General features: G+C 42.1%; 1 protein-coding gene across 2 annotated transcripts in view; it reads left to right on the plus strand.

Annotated features, from left to right (window-relative positions):
- Positions 1-23302, plus strand: part of RFX4 (regulatory factor X4) — a gene marked incomplete at both ends in the record, with an annotated part of 163897 nt that overhangs the window by 85203 nt on the left and 55392 nt on the right. Inside the window, 4 exons of one of the 2 annotated variants that reach the window (XM_082666389.1) lie at positions 1498-1559; positions 5628-5841; positions 7310-7387; positions 13729-13892. In XM_082666389.1, coding sequence (XP_082522515.1) covers positions 1498-1559; positions 5628-5841; positions 7310-7387; positions 13729-13892 — 518 coding nt within the window. Of the gene's footprint in view, positions 1-1497; positions 1560-3957; positions 4053-5627; positions 5842-7309; positions 7388-13728; positions 13893-23302 lie in introns of those variants that run through there. The other variant, XM_082666390.1, reaches the window with a different exon arrangement.

The raw sequence follows: 23302 nt of genomic DNA on the forward strand, positions 1-23302 counted from the left end.
CCGCGTCCCCTGCATCGGCAGGCGGACTCTCAACCACTGCGCCACCAGGGAAGCCTGTGCAGCCGCATCTCTTATGAAGGACAGTGTGCAGGCTCCCTCTGTCTGACCACACCTGCCTGCTCGATGCTGTATTAGAAGAGAAGGGAGTTAGAAGAAATGTGGCTAGACTTAAACATCCCTGGTAATAAAAGGGAATGAATGAGTCATCAGGATAATCACTGGTCATAATGGGCAATGTTTATTGAACCCTTACTAAGTGCCAGGCACTGTTGCTAATTATTTACATATGTTTACTGTTTAAATTTTCACAAAAATTCTCTGAGGTAGGGGTTGGTATCATTCCCATTTTACAAATGAGGAAGCTGAGTCATTTGAATGTTAAATAACTTGCCCAAGGGCCCCAGAATAACAAATGGCTGAGCTTGGACCTAATCCAGGTAATCTAGCTCCAAAGCCCTTGCACAGAACCCCTCTACCGTACTGCCTCTTCACAAACACCATCACTGTACACACCAAGAAAGAGGCCCATTGGTTGTGTTTTCACCTTGGCAGAAGGCCCCTCCTAGGTTTCTGGCAGATCTATGTGGTTGTCCTGGGAAGCAGCACTTAGCGTCGTCCACTTGTCAAATGAGTAAAGGGTACTCTCCAGGCCAGGGGTCGGGCTTCATGCCTTCATTCGACAAACATGGACTGAGCTCTTCGCATGTGCCCTGGGCCAGGTCCCTGCTCTCGTGGAGCTTATGTTCAAGTGGGGGGAGATGTGAAATAAGCCCTCAGAGAGCAAGCGAGCGAGACAACTGCGGAGAGTGCCGAGAGGAGGACAGAAAGCAGGGTCGCATGCTGGGGTGCTGCATGTGTTACTCTGCACCCGCTGGTCAGAGAAGGCCCCTGGGCAGAGGGACCTTGCCCAGAGGCCCGAATGTTGTAGGAGAAGGAGCTAATCTTGTGACGATCTGGGTGAAATTGCATTCCTGATGGAGAGAGCTGCAGTTCAAAGGCCCCCAGTGTGGGGAGGAAGCCTGGCATGTTTCAGGAACAGGGAAAAACTAAAATAAAAAGCAAGCCAGTGTGGCTGGGATGCAGTGAGGAAGGGCGAGAGTCGGAGGAGAGGAAGGCCAGGAGGCAAGCAGGGACCGGGTTACAGAGGCTGAGGTGGGGGTGAGTACCAGGTGCAGCGGAAGCCTTTGGAGGGCTGTAAACGGGGGTAACAGGTTCTGGATGAAAGCGTACACTGCCTACGTTGTGAGGAGGGGGGGTGAAGCCCAGAGCGGCCAAGTGAGACCCCCCTGAGGATCCAGAGCCCCACCGTCACTCAGGTGCTCCCCCCCCAGCGTCCCCAGCACCAGTGGTCTTCTCGGGGTTCCTCTTGGACTCCTAATAAGTCATCCCAACCAAGGGTCTGTGTTTTCCTTCATTCTTTAGATTGCTGTTTGTAAACTCCGGCACTGCGCTCCCAGCTTTTCCCAGCGCGTAACTGATTCTTGTGTTGACTTACAGATCATAAGGCAGCAGTTTCCTCAGTTAACCACCAGAAGACTCGGGACCCGAGGACAGTCAAAGTAAGCACCGACAGCCCTTCCACCTGCAGAGTGCACGTCCACGGGCCTCCAGTCAGGTCGGGACCCCAGGCCTTTCATCCTGAGCTCAGTCCACAGGCCTGGGGGGGAAGTCTGTGGCTGGCGGGAGTGGCCCCCTCTCCCAGGAGCCCCGAGAGCAAGGCCGTCCAAAAGGCCAGCTGCTTTAAGGAATCCGACATGGTGCCACCCTGCCTTCAGTTGTTTTTGTGAAAGAGTCTTGGGCGTTCTTTAAAAGGAGCGCCTTGTGGTTTCTTGACCAATCTCCAGGTTACTTGGATTGTTTTGGTCAACAAACTCTCTACTCTGACAGTATCCAGTCTGCCAGAGAAGCAACCCTGTACCGATCCCTGCAAGGGAGATGGGGTGGGAAGCTCCAGCCATGCTGTGGTACCCAGGATGTGCGCTTCCCATTCATCCATTCGGAACCAACCAACCAACCAATGTTTGCTTCACATTTTCTGCATGTCAGATAAATGGTGCTAAGTGCTGGGGACACACGAGCAAACAGGTTTCCGCCCTCCTGGATGGAATATGTATTCTCCAGGGGAAGACAGACAAAAATGATCATCAGATTGTGAAGAGGGTTGTCCTAGAGAATAACAAAAGGTTGGTCTGGTTTAGAGAGGGTAGCCCTGGAAGGGCTTACTGAGGAGGTGACCCGAGGAGTGAGAGGCTGTGTGGATGCCTGTCTGCCAGGTGAGAGTCAATGGGAAGGGACTCTGCCTATTTAGCCCAGGCTTCACTAAAATCTGGATTTATAGAGACTTGCCTCGAAGGGTGTTTCAAAAAACTGTTGGAAGTGACTAGGTGTTCCAGGAAGAAGGTCTGTTGGCCATGTAAGTTTGGTAAGCACTGAGCTAAACAGGGTCCTTTATGCAGGACTTGTCAGAACCTTTATTATACTACTGTACACCGTGATTCCACTAGAGGGTGCCTTATTATGCAGCATTTCTAAACGTTTTTACCATGCTGAGTAGCAGATCAACACATACTGACTTATAAAATAATGAAACTTTTTGTTAAAAAACAACCACCACATAGGACTTGTAAGACTTGTCACTAAAAATGTTTCAAAAGCAGCATGTCCAATACTGCCCCCTGACTCTACCCCTGGCCATCCCCAGGCAGCACATTCCCATCCTCCAAGGGTGGGTTTAACTTTGGAGCCAAATTAGGTAAAGAAAGTGGAAAGTGGATGATCAAACTGGGGAAAACCCTTTGTAGTAAAGTTCTGAAAATAAACGAGGCTCATTTTTTTCATGTGGCTCAGAAGCTCTGGGGGCAATTTCCAAAGAGACTTACAGAAAATTTTTGAGCAAGGGACATTTTGGAATAAATTTCTAATAATTTTTCAGGGTGACTCCTCTCATGAACAAATCTCATTCATAATGAAAAATTCCAGTATTTGTTTAAAAATGAGCTTTCAGCCCTGGTAAGAGTATAAAGTAGAAAACCCAGATTCTTCCTTATTTGTTTGCTGGTGAGCACAGTGGTTGGCACGCAAGGGCAAATCAATCCACAGAGAAGCGGATGGTTGGAAGACTCTTGAATGAATGGAAAGGAATTATTTTTCTCCAGCTTATGGTCTTTTTAGAGTCACTGGCTCCAATACATTGTTGCCATTTCTGAGATAAAAGTGTACAAATAGATAGTAAAGATAGATAGATAGTAAAGACAGGCAGTAAAAGTAGTAAAGATAGAACAGCATGGTTTCCCATCCTGCATAAGTTTGGAGAAAGTTTCCTTCTGTCTACATGTAAGAGCCTGCTTTTGTTTTTTTGTTTTCTTTTTCTTTAACCTAGAGGTTGGCAAATTGGGCAATATCTTCTTTAAAAATTCAGTTTCATTGTATCCTCTCCAAAAGGATCCTCCAAGGTTGGTCTCACCTTCAACCAATTGAAAGGTAATAAGAAGCTCTAGTCTCCAACATGCCATTTGGCCTTTTAGAGAAAATCCCTCAGCAAATTTACTTGGACAGAATAAATTGGGGGGGCAGGGGGCTGATGGAGAGTGTGTTGACGTGCCTTACAGACCTGAAATAGAAACCTGAGAAGTGGTCAGAGCACTAGCTTCGCTGCAGTTGCCAATTCTAGCAACATACAGTCTGAAAAATCAAGAAGCGGTCTGATCTGAACATGTTATTACTAGCTTGATCTTAAGAAAGTGTAAGAGGGGACTTTGTAAAGTTAGGGAGGCGTGTCATAACTGCCCTCCCGCCTGGAGGGGCTTCCAGAGCAAATGGAACCCGCCCCCACCCCCACTACCAAAGGAGTACCCTCCAGGTGGAAAGGCAGTTATGACAGTTGGGAAGTAGAAGGCGTAGAAGACAGAGATCAGCTCAACACAAAGAGGAACTTTCTGATCACTGCACCAACCTAAAATGAACTGGGCTACCTTCGGAGGGTCTGAGTGCTTCATCCCAGGAGGCATTCAGATAGAGGCGAGATGCCCACTGAGCAGAAGTATCACAGAATGGTATCAGGAGTGAAGGGGGAGCGGGGAAAGGGAAGGTTACCTGTGCTCAGCTCTCCTCTCCCTGGGAAGCCTCTCCCAGAACTCAGACTGCTTTCTCTTTTGTATTATTTCGTGACTGTCACCACCATATCTCCATGAGTAGAAAAGAGTAGTTAATACGTTGTACAGCATTTCTGAAAGTGAGGTCCATGAATTACTTACATTAGTATTGCCATGTGATCGTAAAAATCCACTCTGGATCTGCTAAATCAGAATCTTTGGAAGCAGGGCCTGGGAGTCTGTATTTTAATATGTTTTGTAGGTGATTCTTATTAGTAGTAAAATTTGACAGTCACTGGCTCATCGCTTAAAAGCACTTTTAGAGGTTCAAATCCTGCCTCTACTGCTTACTCACTATATGATCTTGGGTGTGTTACTTAAATTCTCTGGGTCTTAGTTTCCTAGTCTGTAATATGGGGATAATAATTAGTTCTAGCCTCCCAGGGGTTTTGTGAGATGAAATCGGGCAATGTGTGTAAAGCACTTAGTACCTTGTTAGCTGCTGTGTTAGAATAGTAGGTAATGGCGGTCTCATAGAGCCAGGAATGTACTGCAGGGGCCTAACCCAGCAGGCTTGCTGATCTCAAATGGATGTGCATCAGAATTACCTGTGGTGCTCATTTCAGTGCTGATTCTCGGCCCCTTATTCCCTGTCCTGAATCCTTAGGTCTGGGAAGGGGCCTTGGAATATGTATTTTTATTACAGTCCATAAGTGGCTCTGACAAACATTAAAGTTTGTAACACCACCATGTGGTGTGTTTTCTTAGTGTAGCACAGTGGCTCTGTAGTCAAACCTGCTTCCTCCCCTAAACAGCTGTATGACCTTGAACAAATTACTTAAGCTTTCTTGCCTCCATTTTCTCATCTGTAGAAAGATTATAATAATCCCCATTTCATAGAATTATTTTACAAATTAATGTATGTAAAGCACTTTCCAAAGTGCCCAGCACATAGCAAGTGTTCAGTAGATTGTAGCTAAAACCCAAACAAAATGCAGCCTCCATCCCTCATTCGTCTTAATTGAAAACATTGCTGTTATTAAGCCCATTCTGAGTTAATAAAAGGTCCTGGTCTTTGTCTTACATTCAGTGTCAACTGAGACACTGAATTTATCCTTTTTAAGATACAGTTCTTTAAGACTGCCATTTATTGATTAAGAAAAACATAGACCAAATGAATTTTTGTTGGTGGTACAGTTAACAGTCATAAACACACTCTTCTTCTTGGGTCCGTGTATATAAGAGATTAAGTACAAATGGAAATTTTTTTATCCCACTTTCTGCTTTGCAAAGTATTTGACTTAACATTTTCTGTAGGAGGCAATTTTGGTTATTTTTACCTGTCTGATTGATGGCTGGCAACATGGAACTTTGGTTTAATTCTAGACTTCCAACATGTTGAGCCTTGCAGAGGAGTTAACTCTTCTAGCTCAGGGAGGATGGGTCCAGCCATCTTTGGCCTTGGGCTCCCGCGGCTCAGGAACCTCCACCTGATGAGGGTGCATGTGGGTCTCTCTCTCTTCCTTTGTGGCCCAGGTATCATTACTACGGCATCGCGGTGAAGGAAAGCTCCCAATATTATGATGTGATGTATTCCAAGAAAGGAGCCGCCTGGGTGAGCGAGACGGGCAAGAAAGAAGTGAGCAAACAGACGGTGGCATATTCACCCCGGTCCAAACTTGGAACATTGCTGCCAGAGTTTCCAAATGTCAAAGATCTAAATCTGCCGGCCAGTCTGCCAGAGGAGAAGGTGACCACGTCTGAAGTGTTGCTGGGAGTGGGTGGTTTCTCTCTCTCTCTCTCTCTCTCTCTCTCTCTTTCTCTCACACACCACAGCACACACACACACACACACACACACACACACGCACACACACACACACACACACACTTTTATTACAAAATGGTGAGTTTAAAAATATAAAGATAGAAATCAGATTCAAGTATGGACTTTAGTTGACAATAACAATGTATCCATGTTGGTTCATTAGTTGTGACAAATGTTCCATCCTAATGCAAGATGTTAACGGTAGAGGTAACTGGGTTTGAGCTATAAGGGAACTGCCTGAACTATCTTCAAAACTGTACTACAACCCAGTACTCTTCTAGAATTAAAAGTTTCTATCTCTCTACCTATCTATCTTACTTACCTTCCTACCCGTCTATGATGTTGTACTGTCTCATTTCACAAGGGCCCCCTCCTCTGGATTGCTTTTATATAGGATAAAGTTTATTTTCCCATGTGCTGCAGAGGATGTGGTGAAATTATAGTCCCATAGACAAAGAAGATTTTATAGGTATAGTGAATCGGATAGTTTGGGCTATAGGGTATTGGGAAGAAATAATTGGAAACACAAATTTGGAGACTTTCCCCTGGGTGGTCACATCCTAATGCACCTACCTTGTGCTGCCCAGTGTGCCAGTAGGTGATGAGTTTCTACATATCACACTGGGTTGCAGTGGTGAATGAGACTTGAGTCCTGTCAGGAAGCTTACAGTCGAGCAGGGAGACAGATGCTTGCACAAGCAAACTAAGTTTATATAAAGCATATATCTAGGTTCTAAAACAAAAAGAATACCTGAAAAGAATGCTTTAAATCTAAGAACTAGATAAATCCTTATTTTTTCTCAAATTTGCTTTCTTGCTCAACAGACTTCCTGTACCATTGCTTTAAAATTCTTAGTTAAATGGAGCTGGAGATGCAATTCTTTTGCTAAGCAGATTCTAGAGAATTTCCAAATGTCTTTTTGTGATTTGGGCAAAAGCACCTCTTCTTATGAGTACATGCTGGGTTTTAACTTTTCAGTATCTCAGCTGATGAGAATTTAATTCGGTAGGCCTCTACTATGTGCCAGGTACTGTACTAAATGCTGGATACACAAGCATGAATAATATGCTATTTTTATTTTCCCAGAGTCCACAGTTTCAGGGGGTGGAGATGGGGCAGAGAGAGAAACCCATGCTTTCCATACCACAGGGTGAGTGCTCTGAGAGAGAAACACACTCAGGTGTTATGGGAGCACAGAGGAGGGAGCTGAGAGTCAGCAGGCCCCACCTAGTGAAAATGAGTTTTGTCTGGGTCTTGCAGGATGAGTAGGAATTAGGCGAATTTCATCCCCTCCACATAGAATAAATGACTTGAAATTGAAATTCCAAGGGCAGAAGTAACACGTATTAATGTATGCCTTTATTGTTGATCCCTCCTCACCCCTCACAGGTTTCTACCTTTATTATGATGTACAGAACACACTGTCAGAGAATACTGGACACTGTAATAAGAGCCAACTTTGATGAGGTAGGTCAACAAGTGTTGAGCTGTGAATACTCTGCATTAAAATATTATGATAACATGAACTTCTATTTCATGAGCTCCCTGCTAGTTGCCAGGCCTCTGGAAGCCCTTGATGTACATTAGCTCATTTAATCCTCACAGTGATCCTAGGAAGCAGGCATTGTTACTATCCCATTTTACAGATTCTCTGTGTGAACAGCAGTTGGCATGGCTTTTTACTTGCTCTGTCTAGTGAACTGCATCCTGCCCAGTTGGCCTCCTGGGAACACAGTTTTGCCAAGGTATCATTACACCCAGAATTATACATTCAGAAAAACGAAAGGAAAGCTGTTCTTTATTTTTGATTTAACCTTTTCCTGAGGCTCTTCCGCTTCAGTGCATTTGGAGCTGGTTACCCTCCATTCTCAAGGTCTGGTCCCCGTGTCCATCTCACACTGCCGGTAGGGCCATCTTTGAATACAAACAATCTAAGAATTTCATTTCATATTTAGTTAAAAATATTACAGTTAAGGAATGGGGAGGAGAAATAAGGGAGGATTGAAGCACTGGTTATATAACCAAAGAGACAATAAAATCTTCTTGCCTAAAATGCCATCCAAAAGGATCTTCCAACAGGATGGCAGGAAAACGCACATTTCACCCCATAAACCTGAGGCCTTTCTGTTGAAAGAAAATGCCTTTCAGGCAGGAAAAAAAAAAAAAAAAAAACTAAACTAAACCAAAGACACCACCCTGAGATCAGGTGTGGGCATTCAATTTCAGGGAAGATAACCCAGGCTCTACAGGGGCTATAAAAATCAGTAGTTATTGGTGAAAAAGATGCTGGAGATTCCCTTTTTGTGTGTTTTAGGGGGGCATGTGCTGTTGGAGATGGAGGGGAAGAGGATGAGGTAAGGCAGTGAATGCTTGTTGAGCACTTGCCGGTACTTGTGCACCTTGTTTACTGTTCCCTCAGGAGCCCAGTGTAGCAGTGGTACCACCGTATGTGAGCTGTCGCTTGGTTCTCAGACATGGCTCCAGAAGAGGTGGCAGCGTGTTGGCAGAGAAAGACTATTCTTCCTGCTCTTGACTTTCATCCACTAGATTCTTAAATTCCCCAAATTCCTTGAGTGACCGTTTACGTGGAACTATTTTCTTTTTAAAGAAAGCAAACTCACTGCTTTCTCTCGTATTGTAGTTTGGCTATGTCTCACGAATCAAAGACGGTACACTGAGATCTGGGCAAACCATGACTCATGACTGGTTAAGACAACACTGGCTTCTGTAACAGATAAGCCCCAAGTCTTAACACAGTGAGACAATAGTGTCACAATCCAACGTGGACGCCCTTGGTTGGAAGGCTGGTTTCTGGGCGTGGTTCAGGGACCCAGGCTTCTTTTACCTTGTGGCCACACCCTGCCCTAGAGCCTTGGAGTCCCCTGTTCAGCTGATGGATGGGGAAAAGGATTACAGGGAAGACATCCCCTTTTTTAACCTTGTCAGCCCAGAAATAAAATGCATCACTTTTGCCCGTAGTCTATTGGCAAGAGCTGGTCTCACAGCCCCACCTTGAGGTAAGGGGAGCTGGGAAGTGTGGCCCCTCACTGGGCGGCAGCTTATACTACTAGAGAAGAGGCGCTCTGGTGGATAGCTGTCCCTCTCTGCCACAAAAGTACTAACAACAAAACTGGTGACAGTCCTCCCTTATGTTCATATCTAGCTTTATACATCTCAAAACTTGATCATCATCTCACTTCACTGAATTCCATTCATCAATTCCAACACTTGTTGGGCATCTAATGGTGCCATATGCTGCTCTAGCCCCCAGAAATGGGGTGACAGGACACGGTCTTGAGGGGAAAAAAAGGCACGCACACCAGCAATTAGGATGCAGAATATATGGTCCAGAAACCTTGTGAGGGCTTGAGTGCTCCTGCGGGAAAAGTGGTAGACTCAGAGCTTAGGCTTGGATTCAAGACGTGGCTCAATTCCTCATCCTAGAAACGAAGGTAAAAATATCATCCCTGCCTATCCAGTTCACAGGATTACTGGAAGGAGGAGATGAGACAATGCCTGGTAAAAGGTCATACAAATGCTTGCTCTCGTCACATACGTCAACCAGAGAGTTAAGAGAGGTCGCACAGTTGGTTAGATCTTTGTCACCTAACACTGCTGGTCCAGTATTTCTTTCTACCCCTGGGCAGGGGTATTTGGTGGCCGTTTTTGAGATGGCTGATCGAGATGTTGTTCATTCTACCCAAACACGAAAGAATGAAGGGGGGTATTTTACCTCTGATGGGCATGGCTTTCTCCTACAGCTGAGAAAAGTCATTGGTAAATAAATGGTGGATGCATCTGGTACACTTTGAGGGTGTAGTTTGTTTCAGGTCTTCAAGATCTTTAATATCCATTGAGGTCACAATGTAGACTAGTATTACAATCTTACGTTATCTTATTGTTTGCTTGTTCATTGTTTGTCTCCTACCACCACCATGGAAGCCCTTGAGGGCAGGGACCTTGTTTGTCTTGCTTACTACTGTATCCAGGTCAATTATACTCTCAGGCTCTCAGTAAATGTTTCTTGGGTGGGTGGATGGATGGATGGATGGATGGGTGGATGGATGGAAAACCTCCACAGACTTATAGCATTGTCAGGCAAGCACAAAGAGTCCAAGTCTGCAGGTAGGGGACTTGCTGCAAAGCCTGCTCCAAACTACATTGCACAGAGAGCTGTAAAATCAGATAGTCCTGTGTTTGAGTCCCAAATTCACCACTTTCTAGCCTGTGACCTTGAGCAAGGTACTTAACCTCTCTGAGCCTCAATTTCTTTTTCTGTAAAATGGAGATAATAACTATATCTACCTCACAGTAAAATTGTGATGATTACATGGAAATTGTATAGATAAAGTGTCTGATTTCAAACTCAGAGCATAATAAGTGGTAGGTATTCTGGTAGTTATTGTTTTGTCAAGTTCCTTTTAACACTGTAGCAATTAAGTACCCATGACTGGAAGTCATCAGATATGTTTCCACAAGGTGCCAATATATTAGGAATGAACTAAACATAGGCATGGAAAAGAAATAGAAAACTTACTTAGGTATTCTTAAGGAAATCATCTCCTGATACTTCATTGAACAGAGAGAAAAAGGGCTGGGAGTTCAAGGGACTAAAGTAGATAATCCAGGAAACTTGGTTTAAATAATCATTTTCAATCATTTACCCCTGATTCGCTCACCATTTATGCTTGCAAGGAGTGAGGAGAACTTTTCCCTTCTGTCTAATTATGTTTCCATTTGTTAAATGCCTTCATCGTGCCAGGCATCTTACAAGTGATCTTATTTCATCCTACTGATAGGCAGACACCATCTCCATTTTGTAAAGGCTGGTAACTCTCATATTTGTATATTCGTTTAGTCCGAGCTCCAGATTCAAATGACTTGCCGTCTAACTTACGGTGGTCTAATCAGAGCTCTGATTTTCACTCCCAGATTTGTTCTTCCCAAGTCTTAGATTGCCACTACCACACACAATTGCTCAAACCACAAACCTCGGTTCTTCTTTTCCCCTCACGCTTCATATCTAGTCTATCAGGAGGTCCTGTTGGCTCAGCCTCCTGATATGAACACTGTGTCTGTCCATTTCACCCCTGACTTCCAAGTATCAGCCCTTGAGCTTTACACTGTTCTCCCTCCTTTTTTTTCCTTCTCACTCTGAGGAACTAGTCCACTGGACATTAAATGCTCTTAAATGCAGAGTAGGAAGGGAGGTCAAAACTGGATAATATGCCCTCTACAAAGGCTGCCCTGGTACCAGGACTGATCAGGGCTCCCTGTGCCACTTGAACAGACTTGAAAAAGACAGATGGCTGCTAATGAGAGTGACTTTCTACAGATTTGTTTTAATGTACACAGCAGCTAATGTTTGCCAGAATTTCTGCTGGAAATTGACTACTCATAAAAAAAAAAAAAAAGAGTAGGGCTACATGCAAGGAGAGCTTAGAAAGGCAGATGAATTCAGAATCTACCGAATACTAGGAATCAACTGGGCAATGCTTATTCAGAGTTGGAAGGACAGGCAGGGAGGTCCAGGACCTGGCCAGAGGCCAGTGCCCAGGGATGAGATGGGATCCGGAGACAGCAGAGGGTTGTCTGGAGGGTGAGCACCTTGTCTAAGAGATGTGGCCACCTCCAGGCCCAAGGCGGCCAGCAGTCAGCCACCAGGTGTCCCAATAAGAACAGGAACCTTGACAGGTGAGCAGAGCCACCATGGGGATCCTGGCTGGGTGACGCTCAGAAACGTAGGCAAGGGGTCTCAAATGTCTTAGGGCAGTGCACTGATTTCTTGGGCCTCATAGTTGTAGTGCCTCCATGATACAAATAATAATAATAGTAATAATAATAGCAGCTAACTTTTATTGAGCATTTACTATGTGCCAACCACTGTAATAAGTACTTTTTAGGACTCTTTACCAAAATCTAGTAAATACTACTTTTATTCCCATTTCACAGGTAAAGAAACTGAGGCATAGAGATATCATACCCCTAGTTGGTAGTGGTGACAGGATTAGAACCCTGGAAGGCAGTCTTCACTCATTTGGATTTTTTTTGTTGATTTTAATTTTCAATCTCATTGTAAACTTTGCAGTATTTTCACTCTCGTGGAATTAACAGAACTGTGACTTTGAGTTTCATAATTTACAAACCTGACCTCCTTTACCACTTTGATCCTGTTTTTGGAAATTACCATTTTCCCTCTAGGAAGTCAGGGGGCATGCTTTTCTCCTCATTCCTCACCCCCAAAGGCTCCCATCCAGTGTTTACGCTGGGAATTCCAGCCTGGCCGTGGGGATCAGGGAATTCTGTCCATCCGAGGCTGAGCTCAGGTCACCAAGCTGGGGTCAGAGGAAGCAAGGAAAGTAAGACCCTACTTCTAAGAGGGGCTTGAAGGACAACTGCAGGTCCCCAGGCTGGGGCAGAAAGCTGGGATGTGGGCAGCAGTCCAAGAAGAGGCATAGGTCTCAGGAATGGGGTAGAAGCCCATGTGAAGAGCAAACTAGCCACTAGACTGATTTGTGAAAAGACAAATTCATCCATTCCCTGACTTGCTGTCTGGCTTTGGACAAATAAGTTAATGTCTCTACACAATGGGAGCAGTGATCCTAAGCTGTAGTATTAACTGAGAGAACCTGTGCTAAGTTCCTGACGTATAGTAGCACTCAATAAATACATAATGCTGACACCATTAACAATACCACCTCCAAAGTGTTAGACTTGGGTACTAAATGACCTCCTGCCTTGGGTCAGGATCGATTTGGGGAACCAGGGATGTGGGAAGTGCTGTACACAAGGGTTCAGGAGTGCCCATCTGTGGAGGAAAGAAAGATACATAGTACAGGAACCAAGTTGAGCTTGTAAGAATTCACAAAACTTCAATTATTTGTTCCCTAACTTTAAGATGAGTCACTCCTCAGTGTTAGCCGAAGTCTAGGTATCTTTAGTGTTATTATACGTACCAGATACCCATCTTCTACCGTGTCACTTCCCTTCCCTTATCTTGTCCCACCCCCACCTGCTCTCTCCCTGACCTCCAACTCAGACCCTGGAAGATACAGGGGTAGGGGGCCTGCTCTCCTCGTATTAATAACAATAACTCCATTTTGAGTGCCCGCTAGATTTCTGTCCTGTGCTAGTGGTTGGGCTTGGGTGTCCTCGTACCTTACTGTCCAGGTGGCACCGTCTAGCGTCCCATAATGACGCTAGCCAGCCAAGGCTGCACCAAGGGCTCTTTGAGAAAGTGCTCGAATTTGGCCACGAAGAGGCCTTTGCACTTTATCCATTTTGGGGGCGCACAAGATTGTATCAGGAGACTTCTGTCTGTGACACCTACTCTTCTTCCTCCTAGACACAGTCCTCTTACCAGCAACTCGCACAATGTTCCCTTCCTTTCCAGAACACCCTGGGGTCCCCGAGGCACCAACAGGCCCAAAGAATAGTTGTAGTGCTCTGAGCTTTTTAGAAGCAACATCCCACCTTCCCTTTCTTAAACTTTTTACCCAGACCACGCTCAGCATGAAGGGGCAGATGGGTTAACTTGCTACTGCTCTCTCCCAGGGCAGGACAGACCCCAGGCTGCCAGGCCAAGTGCTTCTCTAGCAGGGGGCATGCACCCAGACGGGCAGGGTGAAGACTTGGGATAGGAGGACCTTCCGGGGCCTCGTAAGCCACCCAGGCTGGGACGGCCTCTGCTGCTGCAAGGGGAGAAGAGAATAGCGCTGTGGACTGGGCTGGCCTTGGCTGAGTCCCGGGGCTCTGCTGGGAGGGCCTTGTGTAACCTCAACGGTTCTTCTCTCTGTGGGTTGATACAGGTTCAAAGTTTCCTTCTGCACTTTTGGCAAGGAATGCCGCCCCACATGCTGCCCGTGCTGGGCTCCTCCACAGTGGTGAACATCGTCGGCGTGTGTGACTCCATCCTCTACAAAGCTATCTCCGGAGTGCTGATGCCCACTGTGCTGCAGGCATTACCTGACAGGTGGGCACGCTTCTTCTCATATCCCCTCATGGCTGGTCCTCAGCAGGTATTGTTCCTGCTTCTCATTTATTGAATAGAACCATGCACTGTCTGGGGGCCTCCCTTGTAAAGACCATTAATATTGGACTTTAAAATATTAAATTTTATTTATATTTTTGAATATAAATAAAATTTAGTATTTCCAGTATAAATAAAATTTAACATTTTGAACCTCTTGTATCACTCAAAATTCAAAAAGGATGATATGTTACACAGTGAAAAGTCTCCTAATCTTCTTCCCCACATACCCAGGTCGTCTCCCCAGAGCATCAAATACAGTCATTTTCTTAGGGCCCCGTCCGGATCTGCTATGCACATGTAACCAGTGCATGACATATACTTTTTCTTACTCAAATGATGACATACTGCATATGCTGTTCTATACCTTGTTTCAAAAAAACAAGTCTTGGAGATTGTGTTGGACAGCTTCTGTGCCCCTTCAGATGTAGGCTCCGCTGTGTTCCATGCTGCCTTCTGCCCGGTGAGGGGTAGGTGGGGAGGGTGGACTGCATGGAACTCCTTACAGGGCTCCCTTTCTCTCTGGCTTCCAGCCCTGATCAGCTGGTGGTGGGGAGGGGGTCAGAAGGGACATCAAAGGGAGGGAGGAGAGTGAAGTCAGGAGATTGCCTCACTACCTCCCTCCCTATGAGGTCACCCCCGGCTGGCCACGTACCTCCACTGGGCTCTGCTGCCTTCCAGGCCGCCTCTCTCCCTCCAGGTTGTCCTTTCGTCATGAGGTGGATGAGAGCCTGCTGACCCTAACCCCTGGTTGCAGCGGTCACCTTTATGGGTTCTCCTATGCCTATCCACGCCTTTATGACTTGTCCCTTATAAACAAACTCTAGTGTTTTGAGTGGCATCTGTTTCCTGTTGGAACTGCTACAGAGAGCATTTTACATCAGTCTATAAAGAAGTGTTTTTTTTTCTTTTTCACACCTGCATATTGTTCCTCTGTGTTGAGTTAAATTAGTTGTCTTGATGTTTCCAATCTTGTCCTATTACAATGTTGTGATGATGTTTTTAGTACATTCTTTTACATGGTGTAGTTTGTTAGTTTCCTAGGGCTGCAATAACCAAGTACCACAAACTGGGTGGTACTTGGGTGGCTGAAAACAACAAACGTATTCCCTCACAGTTCTGGAGGCCACAAGTCTAAAATCAAGTGGTTGTCAGGGTTGGTTCTTTGCAGAGACTTTGAGGGAGGATCTGATCTGTGCCTCTCTCACAGCTTCTCATGGGTGCCATCTATCCTTGGCTTGTAGCTGCATCACTCCAGTCTCTGCCTCCCATCTTCACATTGATTCCCACTCTGTGTCTTGCTGTCTCCCGTAAGGACACTTGTCACTGGATCTGAGGCCCACCCAGTTAATCCAAGGTTTCATCTCAAGCTCCTTAATTTAAGCATATCCACAAAGGCCCTTTTATCATATAAGGTCAACTTCACGGGTTCCAATTGGACGTATTATGGGGGGAACAACCCTTCATCCTACTACATAGAGTATATGTGCAGGATAAATTCCTAAAGGGCTGAATTCCTGGTTCAAAGGGTCTGTGACTTAAACTTGTCTCAGTGAGGTTTTAATTTGCATTTATCTTATTACGAATGGAGTTGAATATCTCTTCATGTCTTTAAGAGTGATTTCTATTTCTTTCCCATGAACTCTCTGTTCTTATCCTTTGACTATTTTTCTATTTGGTAGTTGATGTTTTTCTCATTGATTTCTTTTTTTAAATTTTATTTTATTTATTTTTTTATACAGCAGGTTCTTATTAGTTATCCACTTTATACATATTAGTGTATATATGTCAATCCCAATCTCCCAATTCATCACACCACCACCACCACCACTTTCCCCACTTGGTGTCCGTACGTTTCTTCTCTGCATCTGTGTCTCAATTTCTGCCCTGCAGACCAGTTCATCTGTACCATTTTTCTAGGTTCCACATATATGCGTTAATATACGATATTTGTTTTTCTCTTTCTGACTTACTTCACTCTGTATGACAGTCTCTAGATCCATCCACGTCTCTACAAATGACCCAATTTCGTTCTTCTTTATGGCTGAGTAACATTCCATTGTATATATGTACCACATCTTCTTTATCCATTCGTCTGTGGATGGGCATTTAGGTTGCTTCCATGACCTGGCTATTGTAAACAGTGCTGCAATGAACATTGGGGTACATATGTCATTTTGAATTGTGGTTTTCTCTGGGTATAGGCCCAGTAGTGGAATTGCTGGGTCATATGGTAATTCTATTTTTAGTTTTTTAAGGAACCTCCATACTGTTCTCCATAGTGGCCGTATCAATTTACATTCCCACCAACAGTGCAAGAAGTTTCCCTTTTCTCCCCACCCTCTCCAGCATTTGTTGTTTGTAGATTTCCTGATGATGCCCATGCTAACTGGTGTGAGATGATACCTCATTGTGGTTTTGATTTGCATTTCTCTAATAATTAGTGATGTTGAGCAGCTTTTCATGTGCTTCTTGGACATTTGTATATCTTCTTTGGAGAAATGTCTATTTAGGTCTTCTCCCCACTTTTGGATTGGGTTGTTTGTTTTTTTCATATTGAGCTGCATGAGCTTTTTATATATATTGGAGGTTAATCCTTTGTACATTGATTTGTGTGCAAATATTTTCTCCCATTATGAGGGTTGTTTTTTTTTGTTTTTTTTTTTTTTTTTGTGGTATGCGGGCCTCTCACTGTTGTGGCCTCTCCCATTGCGGAGCACAGGCTCCAGACACGCAGGCTCAGCGGCCATGGATCACGGGCCTAGCCGCTCCATGGCACGTGGGATCTTCCCGGACCGGGGCACGAACCCGTGTCCCCTGCATCGGCAGGTGGACTCTCAACCACTGTGCCACCAGGGAAACCCGAGGATTGTTTTTTTGTCTTGTTTGTAGTTTCCTTAGCTGTGCAAAAACTTTTAAGTTTCATTAGGTCCCATTTGTTTATTTTTGTTTTTATTTCCATTACTCTAGGAGGTGGATCAAAAAAAGATCTTTCTGTGATTTATGTCAAAGTGCGTTTGTTCTTCCTATGTTTTCCTCTCAGAGTTTTATAGTATCTGGTCTTACATTTAGGTCTCTAATCCATTTTGAGTTTATTTTTGTGTATGGTGTTAGGGAGTGTTCTAATTTCATTCTTTTACATGTAGCTGTCCAGTTCTCCCAGCACCACTTACTGAAGAGACTGTCTTTTCTCCATTGTATATCCTTGCCACCTTTGTCATACATTAGTTGACCATAGTTGCATGGGTTTATCTCTGGGCTTTCTATCCTATTCCATTGATCTATATTTCTGGTTTTGTGTCAGTACCATACTGTCTTGATTATGGTAGCTTTGTAGTATAGTCTGAAGTCTGGGAGCCCGATTCCTCCAGCTCCGTTTTCTTCCTTCAAGACTGCTTTGGCTATTTGGGGTCTTTTGTGTCTCCATACAAATTTTAAGATTTTTTGTTCTAGTTCTGTAAAAAATGCCATTGGTAATTTGATAGGGATTACATTGAATCTGTAGATTGCTTTGGTAGTATAGTCATTTTCACAGTATTGCTTCTTCCAATCCGAGAACATGGTATATCTCTCCATCTGTTTGTATCATCTTTAATTTATTTCATCACTGTCTTATAGTTTTCTGCATACAGGCCATCTGTCTCCCTAGGTAGGTTTATTCCTAGGTATTTTATTCTTTTTGTTGCAATGGTAAATGGGAGTGTTTCCTTAATTTCCCTTTCAGATTTTTTGTCATTAGTGTATAGGAATGCAAGAGGTTTCTGGGCATTAATTTTGTATCCTGCAACTTTACCAAATTCATTGATTAGCTCTAGTAGTTTTCTGCTGGCATCTTTAGGATTCTCTATGTATAGTATCATGTCATCTGCAAACAGTGACAGTTTTACTTCTTCTTTTCCAATTTGTATTCCTTTTATTTCTTTTTCTTCTCTGATTGCCATGGCTAGGACTTCCAAAACTATGTTGAATAATAGTGGTGAGAGTGGACATCCTTGTCCTGTTACTGATCTTAGAGGAAATGCTTTCAGGTTTTCACCATTGAGAATGACATTTCCTGTGGGTTTGTCGTATATGGCCTTTATTATGTTGAGGTAGGTTCCCTCTACGCACACTTTCTGGAGAGTTTTTATCATAAATGGGTGTTGAATTTTGTCAAAAGCTTTTTCTGCATCTATTGAGATGATCATACGGTTTTTATTCTTCAGTTTGTTATTATGGTGTATCACATTGATTGATTTGCGTATATTGAAGAATCCTTGCATCCCTGGGATAAATCCCACTTGACCATGGTGCATGATCCTTTTAAGGTGTTGTTGGATTCGGTTTACTAGTGTTTTGTTAAGGATTTTTGCAGCTATATTCATGAGTGATATTGGTCTGTAATTTTCCTTTTTTGTAGTATCTTTGTCTGGTTTTGGTATCAGGGTGATGGTGGCCTCATAGAATGAGTTTGGGAGTGTTCCTTCCTCTGCAATTGTTTGGAAGATTTTGAGAAGGATGGGTGTTAGCTCTTCCCTAAATGTTGGATAGAATTCACCTGTGAAGCTATCTGGTCCTGGGCTTTTGTTTGTTGGAAGATTTTTAATCACAGTTTCAATTCCATGCCTTGTGATTGGTCTGTTCGTATTTCCTATTTCTTCCTGGTTCAGTCTTGGAAGATTATACCTTTCTAAGAATTTGTCCATTTCTTCCAGGTTGTCCATTTTATTGCCACAGAGTTGCTTATAGTAGTCTCTCAGGATGCTTTATATTTCTGCGATGTCTGTTGTAACGTCTCCTATTTCACTTCTAGTTTTAATGATTTGAGTCCTCTCCCTCTTTTTCTTGATGAGTCTGGCTAATGGTTTATCAATTTTATCTTCTCAAAGAACCAGCTTTTAGTTTTATTGATCTTTGCTATTGTTTTCTTTGTTTCTATTTCATTTATTTCTGCTCTGATCTTTATGATTTCTTTCCTTCTACTAACTTTGGGTTTTGTTTCTTTTTCTTTCTCTAGTTCTTTTACGTGTAAGGTTAGATTGTTTATTTGAGATGTTTTTTGTTTCTTAGGTAGGATTGTATTGCTGTAAACTTCCCTCTTAGAACTGCTTTTGCTGCATCCCGTAGGTTTTGGATCGTCATGTTTTCATTGTCATTTGTCTCTAGGTATTTTTTGATTTCCTCTTTGATTTCTTCAGTGATCTCTTGGTTATTTAGTAACGTATTGTGTAGCCTCCATGTGTTTATGTTTTTTACATTTTTTTCCCTGTGATTGATTTCTAATCTCATAGCATTGTGGTCAGAAAAGATGCTTGATATGATTTCAGTTTTCTTAAATTTACTGAGGCTTGATTTGTGACCCAAGATGTGATCTATCCTGGAGAATGTTCAGTGCACACTTGAGAAGAAAGTGTAATCTGCTGTTTTTGAATGGAATGTCCTATAAATATCAGTTAAATCTATCTGGTCTGTTGTGTCATTTAAAGTTTGTGTTTTGTCATTAATTTTCTGTTTGGATGATCTGTCCATTGGTGTAAGTGAGGTGTTAAAGTCCCCCACTATTATTGTGTTACTGTCGATTTCCTCTTTTACAGCTGTTAGCAGTTGCCTTATGTATTGAGGTGCTCCTATGTTGGGTGTATATATATTTATAATTGTTATATCTTCTTCTTGGATTGATCCCTTGATCATTATGTAGTGTCCTTCCTTGTCTCTTGTAACATTCTTTATTTTAAAGTCTATTTTATCTGATATGAGTATTGCTACTCCAGCTTTCTTTTGATTTCCATTTGCACAGAATATCTTTTTCCATCCCCTCACTTTCAGTCTGCATGTGTCCCTATGCCTGAAGTGGGTCTCTTGTAGACAGCATATATATGGGTCTTGTTTTTGTATCCATTCAGCAAGCCTGTGTCTCTTGGTTGGAGCATTTAATCCATTCACATTTAAGGTAATTATCGATATGTATGTTCCTCTGACCATTTTCTTAATTGTTCTGTTTTTGTTTTTGTAGGTCCTTTTCTTCTCTTGTGTTTCCCACTTAGAGAAGTTCCTTTAGCATTTGTTGTAGAGCTGGTTTGCTGGTGCTGAATTCTCTTAGCTTTTGCTTGTCTGTAACGCTTTTGATTTCTCCATCGAATCTGAATGAGATGCCTGCCAGGTAGAGTAATCTTGGTTGTAGTTTCTTCTCTTTCATCACTTTAAGTATATCATGCCACTCCCTTCTGGCTTGTAGAGTTTCTGCTGAGAAATCAGCTGTTAACCTTATGGGAGTTCCCTTGTATGTTATTTGTCATTTTTCCCTTGCTGCTTTCAAGAATTTTTCTTTGTCTTTAATTTTTGTCAATTTGATTACTATGTGTCTTGGCATGTTTCTCCTTGGGTTTATCCTGTATGGGACTCTCTGGGCTTCCTGGACTTGGGTGGCTATTTCCTTTCCCATATTAAGGAAGTTTTCGACTATAATCTCTTCAAATATTTTATTGGGTTCTTTCTCTCTCTCTTCTCCTTCTGGGACCCCTATAATGCAAATGTTGTTGCGTTTAATGTTGTCCCAGAGGTCTCTTAGGCTGTCTTCATTTCTTTTCATTCTTTTTTCTTTATTCTGTTCTGCAGCAGTGAATTCCACCATTCTGTCTTCCGAGTCACTTATCTGTTCTTCTGCCTCAGTTATTCTGCTATTGATTCCTTCTAGTGTAGTTTTCATTTCACTTATTGGATTGTTCATCTCTGTTTGTTTGTTCTTTAATTCTTCTAGGTCTTTGTTAAACATTTCTTGTATCTTCTCGATCTTTGCCTCCATTGTTTTTCCGAGGTCCTGGATCATCTTCACTGTCATTATTCTGAATTCTTTTTCTGGAAGATTGCCTATTTACACTTCATTTAGTTGTTTTTCTGGGGTTTTATCTTGTTCCTTCATCTGGTACATAGCCCTTGCCTTTTCATCTTGTCTTTCTGTGAATGTGGTTTTTGTTCCACAGGCTGCAGGATTATAGTTCTTCTTGCTTCTGCTGTCTGCCCTCTGGTATATGAGGCTATCTCATTGATTTTTAAGAGCTCTTTATTTTTTAGAAATATTAACCATTTATCTGTAATAAGAGTTGCAAATCTTTTCTCATTTTGTTCCTTTGTTTTTGCCGTACAGAAAATATATTTGTGTAGTTGAATTTATCAGTCCTTGTTTTTATGGCTCCTGGATTTTGTTTCATTGTTTTAGAAGTCTTTCCCACTCCAGTTACAAAATAATTTTCCCTTGGTTTATGCTACAAACTTTATGCTTTGATTCTGTACTTTTGAACTTTTATACAATTTGGAATTCATCCTTGTGTAAGATGTAAAGTATGGCTTCATTTTTTCCCCAACAGCTCTCCCTATCCCCATACATATGTTAACTATTCCATTTTTTCGTCACAGATTTGAGGTGCCTCCTATTTAATGTAGTAAATGTTATATGTATTGGTGCTATTTCTAGACTTGCTAGGCTATACCATAGATATTTGTATATATTCATGTTCCAGGGTCACGCTGTCTTTAAGTTTTGCGCTTTTAAACATATTTTAATATTTGATAGGCTAGCTCCTCATACTTACTTCTGTTTGTAGAATTTTCCTATTATTGTCTCTTATTTTTCCATATTAACTACTTTAGCGTCAGTTTGACTATTTAAGTATTTATATACATATAAAAATTTATATATAAATATATGTATGTTCATTGGGATTACATTACACTTATAGATTAATTTAGGGAGAATTATATCTTTATGGTATTGAGAATTTCTAGAAAAGAACACTGTTTGCCTTGCCATTTATTCTGGTCTTAAATTTTGTGGCCTTCAGGAATGTTGTATATATTTTTTCGTATAAATCATATATATTTTTAAAATTAAATTCATTCTTACTTTTTTTTGTTGCTATTGTAAATGCAGTCTTTTCCTCCATATCTCTTGACTGGTGGTTGTTTATATATATGAAAGCTATTGGTTTCTGTGTGTTCTATTTGGACCTGACTGTTTTAAATTTAACTATCTTAATTTTGTATTCCTTTTGGGGGCTTCTCTTAAATTTTCCAGGTTTAGAATTATATTATCTAAAAATATCTTTCTAATTTATTTATCTTATCTAATTATGTTGGCTTATTCCTCAAGAACATGTTAAAAGCTCTTGACTTTAATGAGAATGCATCTATTGTTTCTCGGTTAAACATGATGCTGGCTTTGGATTAAGAATGAGATATTCTATCATGCTAAGGAATATCTGTATTTTCTTATTGCATTAAACTTTTGATGAAAAATGGTTGTTGCATATTATCCAATGCTTTCCATCATCTATAGAAGAGATCATATTACCCATATCCTAATATTGAACCATTCTTGAATTCCTAGAATACACCCACTTACTCATAGTCTATTATTTTCTTTAATGTGTTGCAGGATTTTATTTTCTATTTTATTTAGGATTTCTGCATCAGGAGTCAGAAGTGAGACTGGTTTGCACTTTTCTTTTTTGTTGAATCTTTGTCAGTTGTTGGTATCAACATTATTTTTGCTTCATAAAAGGAATCTGGAAGGTTCCCTCTGCCCCTACTTTTTTTCCTAAGGTCTGAAACAGTTTAAATAGCATTGAAATTATTTGCTCTTGAAGATTACACAGAATTAATTTCTCTTTGAAGGCCTCTGGGCCGAGTGTTTTGCAGGAGTAAATCTTTGAAATTTTTCTTCTTTTTTTCCTATAGTAATTGGTCAGTTTAGGTTTTCTATCTTCTCTGAGGTAAGTTTTGGTAAATTATATTTTCCTAGAAAATTATCAATTTCTTCCAGATCTTTAAATTTACTTGCTTAGGGTTGAACAAAGTGGGTTTGTGGATTCATTGAGTTCCCTTTGTGTCTGTGATTATTTCTGTTTTACTGCATTTTTGTTTGCATAGTTGTGTTTTCTGCCATTTCTTTGTGAATAGGTTACCTAATTTGTTTAATTTTTTTCAAGGAAAAAGCTCTTGGATGTATTTATTGGTATTATTATTATTTCTTTTTCTCTAACATATTAATTTCTACCTTTATTTAATTAATTTATATTTTAATAAATTTATTTATTTATTTTGGCTGCATGGGGTCTTTGTTGCTGCGTGCAGCCTTTCTCTAGTTGCAGTGAGCGTGGGCTACTATTCGTTGCAGTGCGCAGGCTTCTCATTGTGGTGGCTTCTCTTGTTGCGGAGCATGGGCTTCAGGCACGGGGCCTCAGTAGTTGCGGCATGCAGGCTCAGTAGTTGTGGCTCACGGGCTCTAGAGTGCAGGCTCAGTAGTTGTGGTGCATGGGCTTAGTTGCTCCGCGGCATGTGGAGTCTTCCTGGACCAGGGATCAAACCCGTGTCCCCTG

Source organism: Grampus griseus (genome assembly GCF_964374135.1).
Source record: "Grampus griseus genome assembly, chromosome: 11".
In the NCBI taxonomy this organism is placed as follows: domain Eukaryota; kingdom Metazoa; phylum Chordata; class Mammalia; order Artiodactyla; family Delphinidae; genus Grampus; species Grampus griseus.